Source organism: Thalassophryne amazonica, chromosome 4 (genome assembly GCF_902500255.1).
Source record: "Thalassophryne amazonica chromosome 4, fThaAma1.1, whole genome shotgun sequence".
NCBI lineage: Eukaryota > Metazoa > Chordata > Actinopteri > Batrachoidiformes > Batrachoididae > Thalassophryne > Thalassophryne amazonica.
The window spans coordinates 42423080-42439868 of NC_047106.1; the positions used below are offsets into that span (position 1 = coordinate 42423080).

At 42.0% G+C, this 16789-nt stretch overlaps 1 protein-coding gene across 1 annotated transcript; it reads right to left on the minus strand.

The window, feature by feature from the left end:
• Window positions 1–28: 28 nt before the first annotated feature.
• On the minus strand, window positions 29–16439 carry gemin4 (gem (nuclear organelle) associated protein 4). The gene is made up of 6 exons (XM_034167773.1): window positions 16273–16439; window positions 9818–11869; window positions 9422–9578; window positions 8400–8670; window positions 4330–5130; window positions 29–928 (listed from the first exon to the last, which is right to left on the minus strand). The coding sequence occupies exons 1-6, from the start codon at window positions 16280–16282 to the stop codon at window positions 707–709; spliced, it is 3513 nt and encodes a 1170-aa protein (XP_034023664.1). The 5' UTR covers window positions 16283–16439; the 3' UTR covers window positions 29–706.
• Between the last annotated feature and the right edge of the window lie 350 nt (window positions 16440–16789).

Genomic DNA, 16789 nt, shown 5'->3' on the forward strand with positions numbered 1-16789 from the left:
TTTATTTTTTTTAATTTTAGTTATCAGTTTTTTTTAATGCAACCCTTTAAAGAAAAATCCTGCATTATGAGGTGTACATGTGCGGATGTCTCCTCTCAGTAACAATGTTTCTAATTATATGACAAATCATTTTAACTTTTTACTGCTTGTAACTAATATTTGTATGAATAAAACCAGTGACTGGTTTTAATATATGAAGAACTTTATGGTAGGTGATAAAACAGCCATCATATCTGCTGTGGCAACGTCGTGCAAAAAGCTGACATACTTTACACCTACTTTTGGTTTTTATGTGCTTTGTTTGACAAAGGGTCTGTGAAAAGTGAATGGGCACAGGTAAACTGGTAATTCAATTTATACTCTTAAATTAGCATGCCATATCCAGTTTAAATTCACATCTAGAAATTGTCAGAGCCGAGAAATGCTTTGGCAGTGCAAAAAGACATTCACTGTATTAAAAATAAAATCCTAACAAAACTGACAGTGTTTTGGAGTAACTGAGCCATGCATCAGCAAATATACTCAAAGTAATTTTAATGTTGGAACAAAATACAGGATTTGTCACAAAATATTTACAAGACACTAAAAATTACCAATAATAATGAGGTCTGTCTGTCAAATGCTTTGTGCCAATAAAAAAAAAAAAAAAAAGACTGTTTATGAGACATACGACATGGTAACCTGCACTGACCGAGTTATCAGTGCATCAAGCTGCTGAGGACACAAGCTGTGCAATCTTCTGTTGTAGAACAGCCTTCATATCTTGGTTGTCCAAGTTGTCTGTGATGGTGGAGAAGAAATGGCGTATGTTGTCACTCTCCAGGGCGCTGCTGCTCTCTGGAAAGGCAGCCATGACGGCCTCGTAGTGGCTCAGGATCTCCAAACTGGAAAGGAACAACGGCTCACACTGGCCTCCTGGCATCATCACCTGGAAGAACAAGATAAGAGAAGCACCAAGACTCAGCACCTGCTGAAGAGAATTAATACACCAAAGGAGAATTAAAAAAAAAAAAAAAAATCCAACTGGTAACCGCAATCTACAGTATGGCTGCAGGATATGACAAAAATATCTATCATGATATAGGTCTATCATAGCCTGATAACGATATACAGTGAGGAAAATAAGTATTTGAACACCCTGCGATTTTGCAAGTTCTCCCACTTAGAAATCATGGAGGGGTCTGAAATTTTCATCTTAGGTGCATGTCCACTGAGAGACAATCTAAAAAATAAAAAAAAATCCAGAAATCACAATGTATGATTTTTAAATAATTTATTTGTACGTTACTGCTGCAAATAAATATTTGAACACCTACCAACCAGCAACAATTCTGGCTCTCACAGACCTGTTAATTTTTCTTTAAGAAGCCTTCTTATTCTGCACTCTATACCTGTATTAATTGCACCTGTTTGAACTTGTTACCTGTATAAAAGACACCTGTTCACACAATCAATCACACTCCAACCTGTTCACCATAGCCAAGACCAAAGAGCTGTCTAAGGACACCAGGGACAAAACTGTAGACCTGCACAAGGCTGGGATGGACTACAGGACAACAGGCAAGCAGCTTGGTAGAAGGCAACAACTGTTATGATTATTTATTAGAAAGTGGAAGAAACACAAGATGACTGTCAATCTCCTTCAGTCTGGGATTTCTTGCAAGATCTCACTTTGTGGGGTAAGGATGATTCTGAGAAAGCTCAGAACTACACAGGAGGACCTGGTCAATGACCTGAAGAGAGCTGGGACCACAGTCACAAAGATTACATTAGTAACACATGATGCTGTCATGGTTTAAAATCCTGCAGGGCAGCAAGGTCCCCCTGCTCAAGCCAGCACATGTCCAGGCCCATTGGAAGTTCACCAGTGACCATCTGGATGATCCAGAGGAGGCATGAGAGAAGGTCATGTGGTCAGATGAGACCAGAATAGAGCTTTTTGGAATCAACTCCACTTACCATGTTTAGAGGATGAGAACAACCCCAAGAAAACCATCCCAACTGTGAAGCATGGGGTGGAAACATCATACTCTGGGGGTGCTCTTCTGCAAAGGGGACAGGATGACTGCACCGTATTGAAGGGAGGATGGATGGGGTCATGTATTGCGAGATTTTGGCAAACAACCTCCTTCCCTCAGTAAGAGCATTGAAGATGGGTCATGGCTGGGTCTTCCAGCATGACAATGACCCCAAACACACAGCCAGGGCAACTAAGGAGGGGCTCCGTAAGAAGCATTTCAAGGTCCTGGAGTGGCCTGGCCAGTCTCCAGACCTGAACTCAATAGAAAATCTTTGGAGGGAGCTGAAACTCCAAACCTGAAAGATTTGGAGAAGATCTGTATGGAGGAGTGGACCAAAATCCCTGCTGCAGTGTGTGCAAACCTGGTGAAAAACTACAGGAAATGTTTCACCTCTGTAACTGCAAACAAAGGCTACTGTACCAAATATTAACATTGATTTTCACATGTGTTCAAATACTTATTTGCAGCAGTAACATACAAATAAATTATTTAAACATCACACATTGTGATATTAGGATTTTCTTTTTTTTTAAGATTATGTCTCTCACAGTGGACATGCACCTAAGATGAAAATTTCAGACCCCTCCATGATTTCTAAGTGGGAGAACTTGCAAAATCACAGGGTGTTCAAATACTTATTTTCCTCACTATATGATATAGTAAGTTTTCTGTAAATGGTAAATGGACTGTATTTATATAGCTCTTTTCCATCTACATCAGATGCTCAAAGTGCTTTACAAATAATGCATCACAATCACCCCAATGTGTGGGTGCTGCCATACAAGGTCCTCACTACACACCGGTAGCAAATCTGTGATTAAGGACCTTGCTCAAGGGCCCTTGGTGATTTTCCCGTCAGGCTGGGTTTTGAATCAAAGATCCTCTGGTCTCAAGTCCAACACTTTTACCACTCGACCATCACCTCCCCTATCCCCATCACCACCTTCTGTAATTTTCATGAATTAACAGTTACATCTGGACTTGGTCCCCAGGCACTGGACTGTGGCTGCACACTGTTCCTAGTGGTGGGATTGTGTTAACTTCATTATTTTTCTCTTTTTAGGTTCAAGCATGGGAGGAAAAAATAATAATTGTCTTTTAAAGCATCCTGTATTTACTGAAGATATTTTTTAAGCTTTCATTTTAAAGTAAAACAAAGTAACTTTGTGACCTCAACTTTAGTTTAGGAGTAACTGTAATGGTTGAATGATTTGTTTTAGGGAGAATATGGGCTTTCTCTCCCCCACCAGGGGTCTTGTAGCAGAAAACCAGCCTAACAACTTCAGAGACACTGGCCTGTGTTGTGTGAAAGAGTCTGGAGTCTCGGGAGAAACACGAAATGCTTTACGGCACTACAACACATACACGCCCCCTTTTAAGGCACTGGCAACCTAGTAGCTATAAGAACAAGCCAGTGATTTTATTTCTTACATGTTCATAATCATGACAGAGGCAGCAAAAAGGCGCCAATAAATAAATAAATGCTGTCGGAGGAACCAAGAAAGAGACAAAACAGCGTGACAGAGCGAGGGGTCACACACAGGTCAACCTCAGTTGGACTTTCTTGGAATAGCAGAGCTGAAAGACAAAGAAGTGTGAAAAACACATTCAGACCTGCAGATGCTGCTGGCGGAAGCTTTGGAGCCGAGATCACTGTGAAAGCATGACGTTACATTTCCTCACTGATCGTGCATATCCTCGCAGAGCGAGAAAGAGAAGCAGAGCAAGAGATCACTGGCACAGAGCTTTAGAGATGTGGGCAGAGCAAGAGAAAGAGGAGCAGAAAGAAAGATCGCACACATGAGACAGGTGGAGAGACAGGGGGAGGGGTCGCTTTCTTGACACGGTTTCATGGAAAGCCTGGTGGGGAGGCAGTGAGTTTTTTTTAAAAAATAATTTTGTGACATATGTACTCTCGAGCTGTAGGGGGAGCTCCATAGTGAAGAATGCAACCAAAAAAAAAAACCCAGACAACACAACAAAAAACTGACCAAACCTACACAATTTTAACAGTAAAATAGAATTTAAACTGTTACAACTGAACACAGACACACTCCCCAGGTCTTCCTTTAAGGCCACACCTCCAAAACACAAGCGCGCACTGGCTGAGAAACCAAAGAGTGAGCTCACCTGAGGAGGAGACTGCATTCTTAACACCAGGGGTAAAAAAAAGAAAGAAAAAAAAAGTGTTTTCAAAACTGGGTCAAACTAGAAAATAAACCACAGAGCATCCTATCATCATAGCGTGGAGCCATAATCTAGCATACATGTATTCTAATCTTTAAAAACATTGAGGTAACGTTCTAACCTGGACATGTTGAACGTGACAGAACAGCTGGCTGAGTACAAAAAGGACTTCCTGACTGGGAGCTGTTTGAGCTTTGTCCTCCATCTGTGGCTCTGTGGAGGAGACGTCTGATGACCTCGACTGCACTTCAGTGCCTGGAGAACCACTGAGGGACTTCAAAAAGGAGGCTTTCTCCACTTCTCTAATGTCTTTGTGAGAGCATGCGGACACTGTACAACCACTGGTTGAAGCAGGAGGACTGGCGTCTCTGGGTGTTTGTGTTTTTGGAGCTGAAGCAGCACAGACGTCTGGAGTGGCAGTCAAAGCACCAGAAGAAGGAAGAGGCAATTTGGCCCTTAGCGAGCTCACCATATCTTTCATAGCGTGCGCGTATAACCTGCCAACATGGACCCAGCCATCTCCTGACAGCCAGTGTGAGCAGCTGGCCCCACAGAGCAGCTGAAGGACTCGCAGCAGGAGGACTGACAGGCGAAGCTCGCATGAAAACCTTCTCAGATCCAGCAGGGGCAGGTAGTCCACGTACTCCAGTGAAAAGGGAACGTGGAGCAAACCTGAGAGGAGCAGCTGCCTCAGAGTTCTTAGCACTCTGGTCCATTGGGAGATGGAGCACCAAGGCAGGACCTGGGTCAGGGCCACCAGCAGACCTTTGCTGAACATGCCAACATGGTCAGGTCGGGTCCGGTCCAAAGCCAGACAATGCAGCATGGTGGACTGCAGGGAATCAGATATAGAACAACACTCCATCCAGGCCAAAAGGCCTGTTCCTGGGCCATACTGAGGCATGTCACAACCCGACCACTCCTGCAGAAGACGAGGAAAACGGAAAGGACACAACAATTAGTGCGAATAGGAACACTGAACAACAGATAACCTGAAACAAATGGATATTACCCCTTGATTTCAGCTGTGAAAACCAAAGAAGTGAATCTTCATTTTCATATAAGACAATAAATCAATCAATCAACTTTTTTCTTGTATAGCGCCAAATCACAACAAACAGTTGCCCCAAGGCGCTCCACATTGCAAGGCAAGGCCATACAATAATTATGAAACACAGTCTACGTCTAAAGCAACATAACCAAGGGATGGTCCAGGGTCACCCGATCCAGCCCTAACTATAAGCCTTAGCGAAAAGGAAAGTTTTAAGCCTAATCTTAAAAGTAGAGAGGGTATCTGTCTCCCTGATCTGAATTGGGAGCTGGTTCCACAGGAGAGGAGCCTGAAAGCTGAAGGCTCTGCTAGAATCTAGACTGAAGGCTCCCTGTTTTGAATTTGCCTTTGTATGTGCCTCTTATGTTGCTTCTTGGCCATGTCATCATTGTAAACAAGAACTGGTTCTCAACTGACCTACCTGGTTTAAAAAAAAAAAAAAAAAGTTAAAATCAGTCTTCTGGCAAACCGTAGGTGATATTTCATGTCTTGGTTTTAAGAAAATCCTTGTATATGCTACTCCACTGGTGACGCAGCAGACAAAAGTTGCTTCATGCACACAGTTTCTCCAAAAACAGCCACAGAAGGCTCAAACAGAAGCCTTTCCTCATTGGTCTTCTTGCATGGTCACTCAGTTTTTTGCAAACAGCTGATTCCCCAGATTTACTGTATTGTACCATATTGGGTTTTTTGTTTGTTTAAGGACTGATGTAAACAAAGCCCAAGACATGTTCAGTGACTTGGAAATGTTCATGTATCCACCCTGACTTGTCTAAAGACAACTGGCTGTAAAAGTGACACTTGTATTCATCCATCCATCCATTTTCTTCAGCTTTATCCAGAGTCAGCAGCTCAAACAAAGCCGCCCAGACCTCCCGATCAACACACACCTCCCCCAGCTCCTCCGGGAGAACCTCAAGGCGTTCCCAATAATCCTTATTCTGTCTAGTTACTTATGGCCTGTGACAATGTGGGGACTGTGTGACTGTTAATGCAGTATTTTAGCTGTACCCTATCTTAATTGTGTCCTTTAAACACCACTGTAGGGTGGAGTGACAAAATTACAAAACTTGTTTGTCCAATTACTTATGGACCCAACTGTACAGTGTTTCAGTTGAACTGTTTGGTTCAGTTGACAGATACAAACAGGATACAATATTTATAGACTTTTATACTACTTCAAATAAGGCTGAAGTAACTTTGCAACAAGTCCAGTCAATTCTGGGAGTGTGCACTGGTTTTGTGCATTGCTGTATCCACCACACCACAAAACCACTTTGCATCCTGGATGGCAAACACCCAGACAGACAACCAGTCCATCCCCACCTCTTAGAAATAACCACTTATTTACCACAGACAGGTGGAACTTTGGCGCCCCCTCAGCCTTCTGCAGCTGCTGAGGTCCTAAACACTGAGGTATCTGCGTGCTGGATCATGCACACATAAACGCACCACTTGGCTAAAATGTTGTTGTGCTATTCACAATGTAATTAATACTTTTCATCCAGCCTGGTAATCCTGTTTCTTATTTACAAGGAACAGTAGATGAGCCATAAATGATCACTATGGACAGCAAATCACTGAAGTCAAGCCACATATGGTTTGAGTATCTGTATCTATATAAACAGTTCACCAAACAGAGGAAAAGGGGAACCACTCGTTAAACTGCAGAATGCTCACTTCATCATCTCTCCACAGCACAAAAGGAAAAAGCACACAAGAATTTCAAGTTTACACAGACTCTCTGAGTCAACCCCACAGAAAACGATGTACATTTTGGTAACAATGCCCGATTAATGGGGGTTTATCCATGTACAGTAGTGTTCAGAATAATAGTAGTGCTGTGTGACTAAAAAGATTAATCCAGGTTTTGAGTATATTTCTTATTGTTACATGGGAAACAAGGTACCAGTAGATTCAGTAGATTCTCACAAATCCAACAAGACCAAGCATTCATGATACGCACACTCTTAAGGCTATGAAATTGGGCTATTAGTAAAAAAAGTAGAAAAGGGGGTGTTCACAATAGTAGCATCTGCTGTTGACGCTACAAACTCAAAACTATTATGTTCAATCTGCTTATTTAGCAATCCTGTGAATCACTAAATGAATATTTAGTTGTATAACCACAGTTTTTCATGATTTCTTCACATCTACGAGGCATGGAGTCAACCAACTTGTGGCACCTTTCAGCTGTTATTCCATAATTCATTCACATTTCTTGGTTTTGCTTCAGAAACCTTTTTTGATGTCACCCCACAAGTTCTCAATTGGATTTAGGTCCGGGGATTGGGCAGGCCACTCCAAAACATTAATCTTGTTGGTTTGGAACCAAGATTTTGCTCGTTTACTAGTGTGCTTGGGGTCATTGTCTTGTTGAAACACCCATTTCAAGGGCATGTCCTCTTCAGCATAAGGCAACATGACCTCTTCAAGTATTTTGACATATCCAAACTGATCCATGATACCTGGTATGCAATATATAGGCCCAACACCATAGTAGGAGAAACATGCCCATATCATGATGCTTGCACCACCATGCTTCACTGTGAACTGTGGCTTGAATTCAGAGTTTGGGGGTCGTCTCACAAACTGTCTGTGGCCCTTGGACCCAAAAAGAATTTTACTCTCATTGGAGATCACTGTAGATGAACAGCCTATGATTTTTTTGCACCTGCGTATAAGTTTTCCCCTCTCCAATCAACTTTTTAATGAAACTACGCTGTTCTTCTGAACAATGTCTTGAACATCCCATTTTCCTCAGGCTTTCAAAGAGAAAAGTATGTTCAACAGGTGCTGGCTTCATCCTTAAATAGGGGACACCTGATTCACACCTGTTTGTTCCACAAAATTGAAGAACTCACTGACTGAATGCCACACTACTATTATTGTGAACACCCCCTTTTCTACTTTTTTTTTTTTTTTAACAACAGACCGATTTCATAGCCTTAACAGTGTGCATATCATGAATGCTTGTCTTGTTGGATTTGTGAGAATCTACTGAATCTACTGGTACCTTGTTTCCCATGTAACAATAAGAAATATACTCAAAACCTGGATTAATCTTTTTAGTCACATAGCACTACTATTATTCTGAACACTACTGTAACTAATGTCATATTTAAATCAAGACCAGTTACCTGCTCAGGTAGATCACACACAGTCAGAAGGGAAGAGGGCACCTCATTTTTAAAATGTTCCCCCCATATAGGCTTCAAGTGAAAACGAATGGTCCAGTCGAGCTGTTCCATCTTGTTGTAAAGCCAGAACAGTGCTCTGGACCAGCTGCTGGGATCTGATGCCACCACAGCACCCAAAACCTGTCCCAGTTTGGTCAGGACAGTGGCTAGGAGCTCCTTGGTGTCCATGGACCAATGGAGGGTGCTGGTCTCTGGTGTCTGCTCCCAACACCTATCAAAGGCAAAACAACTGTAGATGAATATTTATATAAGAGTCAGACAGAGAGTGAAAAGGCTGGGAATAACACCAATAATAGTGGCTAGATTAGTGTCAAATCAATTTTATATGAGCAATACTGACAAGCTGTCTGTGAGCAGGGGTGATGGCTAAGCGGTTAAGTACACTCGCTTCCAATGCAAAAGGTTCCTGGTGAATAAACCCCCATTAATCAGGCATTGTTACCAACATGGTGCCTGCGGGCATGTGGCACACTTCTATAATCATGATCCAGTACATAGGTACCACACTGTTTAGGACTGCAGCAATAGGAAAAGGCCAAAGGGGTGACCACGTATCACCTGGCTGCAGCAGATAGACGGCTGATTTCAGGAGGTGTGGATGGACTTGTTTTTTTTTGTCTGTGCAGCAAGAGAGAATACTCCCAGATCTGACATGATATCACAAGTAGTAATTAAGTTGGTTAGATGCATTTTTTTAAAAAGATAATTGGTCTTGGTTGACATCTGCACTCATGATGCCAATTAAAAAAAAACAAACATCTGCAGTCACATCTGATCAATGTGACTTTTGTTGATGATGCACATGGGTGCTTTAAAACAGTGGGAATATGAGTATTAGGAAGAATACCAATGTAGGATGTAATATTACCTGACAGAAAACAGAAAAACTTTGACAAAGACAACACAGACAGTAAGACTGTTAAATGGGGGGGGGGGGGGGGGGGGGGGTTGATGTGTTCAACCTGAGCATTTGGTTGTGTAGCTGAGCCAGGACATAAAGGAGTGGAAAGGGGAAGCAGTCTCGGATCCAGTGAGGAGTAGAGGCCGGTTCCTGGAGATCCACACACAACGCACTGTGGAGAAGTTGCAGACTCACGTCTATGTTGATGTTGGAGTGACCTTGAGGAAATGTAGAAACGCAGAGTGGAGCAAAGTACAGAGGCTCAAAACTTCACTTAGAGATTTGAATTTTAGAAACAATGGTAATATTTTCTGCAGTTGCTGATGATAAACTGAATCATACACACATCGTATGGTAATTATGGTGATATGATTTAAAGTGAGATTATTACTAATCAGGCACTTAAATGTGTGAGAAACAATGCAGTTGTTTTGAAGCATAAACAAAGGATGCTTACCTGCAGCTGAGAGGTTCGGCAGGACCAAAGTCTTCACGACCTCCTGAGGTGACAGAAAGCTTCGCCTCCTTTCCCCTCCATCAGCTGTCACGGCTGGCGTCATCATCACATCAATAAACTTGATGAACTGCTCTTTGTCGCTGGCTGACATCACTCTGGCTCTGGTTACCTCCCGCAGGCATCTGCAGAGCAAACTGCAACTACTCACAGCACCACTGCTTCCATCTAAATCACCAACTGTGTTTTCGTCATCGTGTTTCCTTTCCCTCCCTCTGAGTCCTGGTAGCTGCTGCAAGATCCTGGCCATAAGACCGAAAGCACCTTTATTGAAAATTGCTGAATGGCAGGAAGCTCTCAAAGTGGCCTCTGGGTTCTGAAATGCCACTCGGGCCACTAAGGCAGTTGCTGTATTTAAACTGTTCTGCATGGCCGCTGCCGAGCCTCCGCCACCTCCTTGAATGATACAGTTGAACGCCATGTTGAGCTCCTTTTCAAACCCATCGCTCACCGAGGTGGGGATGGCGCACCCGAAGAACCCCTTGCTGGACAACGTCAACATGGCATCCAAAGCCTTGTTTTTATCTTCCAATGAAAGTGCAGAGAAAATATCTGCGGTGACCTTTATTAGTTTTCTGCACTGGATCACATTTATGTGCTCGCTGTTGAATTTACTCATGAGAGTAGACACCAGTTTGTCCAGCGTCACATGCTGCTGGAAGACAGCTTGGTTCTTTTCCAGGCAATTCATCCAAACCTCATCACAGGCCCAACTCTTCTTGCTGGCAAACAACATTGCAAACTCCCTGTAGTCCTCCAAGCGATGACTAATTATAGTTGTGATGACCTCCTCTTTGACCTCAGTGCTGCACTCTAAGGGAGGGAAAGACAGCACCTCCAGCACTCCTCTGAGTGCATTTGTTTCATCGGTCAGATCCACCTGATGATCCACTTGCTGGTCTCCACCCTCTAGAGCTGCCAGGACTCTCTGAACACTCTGTCGTAGTTTAAAAGCTGAGTAGCTCGGAGCGGAGCAGTCCTCCACTTGCAGCAAGCTGCTACTCTGCCAAAACTGTGCGAGTTCTGTTACAAGCTTAAAGGCTCGGCTAAACGTCAGTGTGCTGAGCTGAAACTGAGACGGGATACTTGAAGCACGTAGATCTCGTTGAGCCTCCCGAATAAGTTCAGGGCTTAATTTTCCATCTTCCTTTTGCTTGATGCTAACAATCTCAGACAGAATGGACATCTTGTGCTTTACCAGAAGCACAACAGATTTATTTATCAAGAAGGACGTATAAAGAGCATCGAGGGACATGGAGAGGGCTGTGAGGGAGAGGTCTACTCTATGTATGTCCTGCTTTATGTCATACAGTGCATTAAGGAGAATAAAGAGGACGTCGCTGCTTGGTGAGGACACATATGGAGATTTTAGATCTGATGGGTCAAGCTTTTGCCTCTTAGCAGCCTGAGGAGACAAAGAGACGGACTGTGAGGTGAGGCGGGCGTACTGGTTAGCGAACACCGCTTCTATGCCGTCCTCTGCTCCTGCCTTTTGCTCATCTCTGCCTTTCCACAGTTCCCACCACACCTCCAGAAAGAGCCGGACATCAGCCTCTCCTGTTGGGCTGCATTTCACATGCTGAGTCAGTCTTTCTAGCTCTGCACAGAGCTGCGGCTCAGGAAGATGCAGGAGTAACTGGGCAAAGATGCCAGCAGCTGCTACCGACTTCACCAGCTCCATCAGGACAACATGGTTGACCTCAGGGAGGCCATTCAGGATGGTGAAGAAAGGATTCTCCCTCCAAGCCGTTTCTGTATCCTCTTTAGTCTCTGTGCACAACAGCTTCAACCACACAACACAAACTAATTTCTTTCTCCAGCATGCTGCGCTGTTGTATGCATGGCCGTCAGATTCCCCTCGGCTGCAGAGTTCTCGGACAGTCTCTAGGACTGGATGCTCCACCCTCTTCCAGTCACATTTCTGAAGAGTGGCGAGAGATGCAGGATGGCACATCTTGTTTGCCAGAATGAAGCCGCCCTGAAAAACTGCAGCCTCTAAAAGTACAAGAAAGCAGTCGTCAAAACATATGTTTTAGAAAACCAACACGTCAACGCCCTGTTGTCCAGTATTAAAAAACTGATGAGTACAGCTAAAAGAGTCATATAAAGAATCAACTGCAATAATGTCATCATTTCTTTTCTTCATCTTTTAAAGTAAATGTTTAGAAATGTATGAAGACAAAAAGTGCAAACATTCACTTCTTTCAGCATCAAGAAAGAATTATGTTTTACAGTTGTATGTAAAAATTTGGGCACCCCTGATGATTTCCATGATTTTCCTTTATAACTCATTGGTTGTCTGGATTAGCAATTTCAGTTAAATATATCATATAGCAGACAAACAGTGATATTTGAGAAGTGAAATGAAGTTTATAGGATTCACAGAAAGTGTGCAATAATTCTTTAAACATAATTAGGCAGGTGCATAAATTTGGGAACCCCAACAGAAAAAATACATCAATATTTAGTAGATCCTCCTTTTGCAGAAATAACAGCCTCTAAACACTTCCTATAGCTTCCAATGAGAGTCTAGATTCTGATTGAAGGTATTTTGGGCCATTCTTCTTTACAAAACATCTCCAGTTCAGTCAGGTTTGTTGGTTTCCGAGCATGGACAGCCCGCTTTAAAAAAAAAAAAAAAGAGTCACACCACAGATTTCCAATAATATTCAGGTCTGGGGACTGAGATGGTCATTCCAGAACGTTGTACTTGTTCCTCTACATGAATGCCTTAGTAGATTTTGAGCAGTGTTTAGGGTCGTTGTCTTGTTGAAAGATCCAGCTCCGGCACAGCTTCAATTTTGTCACTGATTCTTGAACATTATTCTCAAGAATCTGCTAATTTTGACTGGAATCCATGTGACCCTCAACTTGAACAAGATTCCCAGGACCTGCACTGGCCACACAGCATGATGGAAATACTTCCAAATTTTACTGTAGGTAGCAAGTGTTTTTCTTGGAATGCTGTGTTCTTTTTCTGCCATGCATACCGCCCCTTGTTATGTCCAAATAACTCAATTTTAGTTTCATCAGTCCACAGCACCTTATTCCAAAATGAAGCTGGCTTGTCCAAATGTGCTTTAGCATACCTCAAGCAACTGTTTGTGGCGTGTATGCAGAAAAGGCTTTGTCTGCATTAATCTCCCATACAGCATCTCTTTGTGCAAAGTGCGCTGTATAGCTGAACGATGCACAGAGACACTCTCTGCAGCAAGATCATGTTGTAGGTCTTTGGAGCAGGTCTGTTAGTTGACTGTGACTGTTCTCACTATCCTTCACTTCAGTGTATCTGAGATTTTTCTTGGCCTGCCACTTTGGGCCTTAACTAGTACTGTGCCTGCAGTCTTCCATTTTCTCACTATGTTCCTCACAGTGGAAACTGACAGCTGAAATCTCTGAGATAGCTTTTTGTATCCTTCCCCTAAACCATGATGTCGAACAATCTTTGTTTTCAGGTTATTTGAGAGTTATTTAGAGGCTCCCATGTTGCCACTTATTAGAAGAGATGCAAAGAGGAGAAATATTTGCAAATGGCCACCTTAAATGCCCTTTATCATAATTGGATTCACCTGTGTATAGAGGTCAAGGGTCAGTGAGCTTACCAAACCAATTTTGTGTTCCAATAATTAGTGCTAAATGTATTCAAATCAGTAAAATGACAAGGGTGCCCAAATGTATTTACATGCCTAATTTTGTTTAAATAATTATTGCACACTTTTTGTAAATACTAGAAACTTCTTTTCACTTCTCAAATATCAAAGTGTTCATCTGCTATATCATACATTTAACTGAAATTTCTGATCCAGACAACCAATGATTTATAAAGGAAAATCACGAAAATTATCAGGGGCGCCCAAACTTTTACATACAACTGTATATTACTGTCAATACATTTTTGTTTTGGACTGTTGGTCACATAAAAGCAGATATTTGAATTTGAAGAACCACCTCAAACAGCACAAAACTTTGCGGGGTCTTCTCTTTTCTAACATTAATTCAGAGCACCAGTGTATCTATGACGTTACCCCATAACATAACTCAATAATTTGCATCACTTTTTAAACCAAAACTGGAGCAACTTTAGCTTCTGACTCCTGCACAAACAGAAATTAACCTTTGTCACCATTTTTGCTGTTTTCAACCCATAGCATTTAATCATAGATAGTATACATTTAGTATACGTATACAAAAAAAACAAAGTCAAGAATTGTTGCTGTCAAATGTCTGGCTATTCACTGGTGCCATATGGATTTGAATTTAACAGCAATAAACAATAATAACAATCAACTTTACTAATATAGTACTTTCTAGTGCAGATTATATATTTCAAAGTGCTTTTACAATTAAGAATAACTCATACAGTCACTTGCCCAGTTCCGGATCACTGCTGTAGTATTTGCGCCGTTTCTCGTAATCAGCATGAATAATACTTGGTACCAATGGAAAGATTGATGTTTTGTCTACAAACGACCACAAGCTCGACTGGATCCAGCCATCCTTGTGATCAGCAGAGGAATCAAAACATCCCGGTGTCTGTAGTGTGCGCACTTTTTCTCAATGACTCATTCCTGCAAGTTAGAAAGTAACGCTCTCTAAAACATAGCAAAGGTGAGTTAACCATTCAGTGTTTTTGGTTCTAGAGTGGGAAAATACTTACTTACTTGGGTAGAAAATGTCAGTGTGTTATGTCTTGCTGTTTAATTGCTGCGTACATTTATCTCTGACGTGAAAATTTGCCGGTTGTGGATCACTGAAGCAGCAGCCTTGTGTCAGTACTTGTGAGTCAAGTGTACTTTGGGGGTCATCTCAACATCACGAAGGGGCATGAATGTGGGGGCTTTTACTTTTTAATTAGGGGGAAATCTCACCTCCACACTTCATTTTTTGCTCGTAAAAACATATAACGTTGTCTTGTGAAAATAAGTAAATTCTCATTTAATAAGTATAATTTATATCATTTTGTGTTCAAAACACATTCTCAGGCACAGTGTGTATCATTCTGCATTAGAGGGGCTCCAGCCAGATGCCAGGAATGACCCCAAAGTGACACAGAGTGTCATGTTCCAGAACCGGGCAAAGTGATCCATTTCAGGCAAATATTTGCACCACACGTAATGTGGCTTCACACTTTAAGTAGAAGCGCTACTCCACACAGACGTTTTCAGCGAGATAACATCCAAATGCCCAATAAAGGACATTCAGTTGCATTATGGCTCCGTATCCGGTTGTTAAGCGCTGACGTAACGCATCACGTGATAAATCTGTTTCCGGGTCCAAAGACCTCCAAGTTTACAATTAAAGTTATGTCTGTTTGATCCTTTTAAGAATGTACAGTTTAAGTTTAGTTTGTGTTTATATTGTGCGCAAACCTCCGTCCCTCCCTTCTCTGCCTCTGTTAACCGCATTCGTCTGGTTCTATAGTCAGAACACTTAATAAAAAATTTTTTTCTTTTACTTTACATGTTTTATTATGCACAGGTAAAATATACATGTCTGTTTCTCCCCGAACGACATGAACAAGAAACGATCGCAGCTCGCAGCAACTCCCACTGAAAATAATGGAGAAACAACTTGAGCGCCTGACATTTTTACATAAAACAAACGTAGCAACAGCATCTAAAAACCCAGTTAATATAGGCACAATATACAAAGAGTTTTATGTTGCGATGTTAATGCTGTTGTCCGTTTGCAACGGTGTAAGTGCAGCCTGATCAGGTCGTCTCAGTGCAGTTCTCAATGTTAATGACAGCGCGCCTTTTTTGTTTGGAGCCAGAAGTTGAAAATCACATGATGCGTTACGTCACACTTAATAACCGGATAGCGGGACTTTAAAAAAGGTTATCCGGAACTGGGCAACCGTCTGCACATGAATAACAGTACACTGAAATCAATACATGATTTTTTTTTTTTTTTAACTTTTAAAAAGTACCTACAATTCATATAAACACTGCTGAAACAAATTGGAAATCTCTGTGGTTCCAAGCTGGTATGGCACTCACTCCACACTTCTGGAATCAAAAAAAGACTAAAGTGCTGTCTCAGCTGCTGAGCAACGACGCTAATCACTTTCTCTTAAAAGGCAATATGCCAGTAACTGAAATTTTTGGGTTCTGGAAAGATATTGTGGAGGATCAGTGTAGGTCAGGGTCCTGGCGGCTATTAAGATTATTAACATTGAGTGTTTGAAACAATGCTCCTAGAACAGCGCGACGGCTTTGCGCACTTCTGGATGTCTTGCGCACCATCACAATTCCGGTACGGTGGTGTACACCCTATTCGGAAGTTCCACCGACTGAATAAAAAAACAAAGTAGGGTCTTGCAGAAACCTAACCTTACAATTAGACATTTTGAACAAAAAGTTACGTCAAAGATACTTTAAACAAATGCTTAACATTACCTTTGTTCATCTCTGTCTCAGATTGTTTTCTTTCTTAACTACACTACTGCAGCAGAACGCTTTTCATACATTACTTCGCACTGAAGCGCTTTTCTTTTTTCTTCTTCTTCCTTCTTCTTCTTCTGTAATTCCGGCAGGCTATACGCTGGCGTGTGCAATGCTGCCCTCCCCTGTTATAATTCCGTTAATGCACTATATTCTTGAGTAAGTGCCAGTCAGGCGGAAAAAACGAATAATGGCACTAAGACAACTGATCTATAATATATAAAAATCAGTGACTAAGACGTGCTCAGCGCACTGATCTCTATATATACATCAGTGGCTCAGGGCTGAACTTCGGACAAAGTGCTTCCGCTTCTCCGCATCAGCCAATCAGAAGACGAGAGGTGTTTGCAAAAGTGTCTACAATACGTCACAGCGCCCTACGAGGACGTACACAGTACTGCATGTCTGGATCTTTATTTTTATTTTATTTCTTAAATAACACATTAGTGACACATTACGTCTCTTTACCGTT

Coding starts and splice junctions, on each gene's coding strand:
- gemin4 (XM_034167773.1), bottom strand. Junction 9,579..9,817: donor GCCGAACCTCTCAGCTGCAG/GTAAGCATCCTT, acceptor CATTTCCTCAAG/GTCACTCCAACATCAACATA. Junction 5,131..8,399: donor TGTGTGATCTACCTGAGCAG/GTAACTGGTCTT, acceptor CGTCTTCTGCAG/GAGTGGTCGGGTTGTGACAT.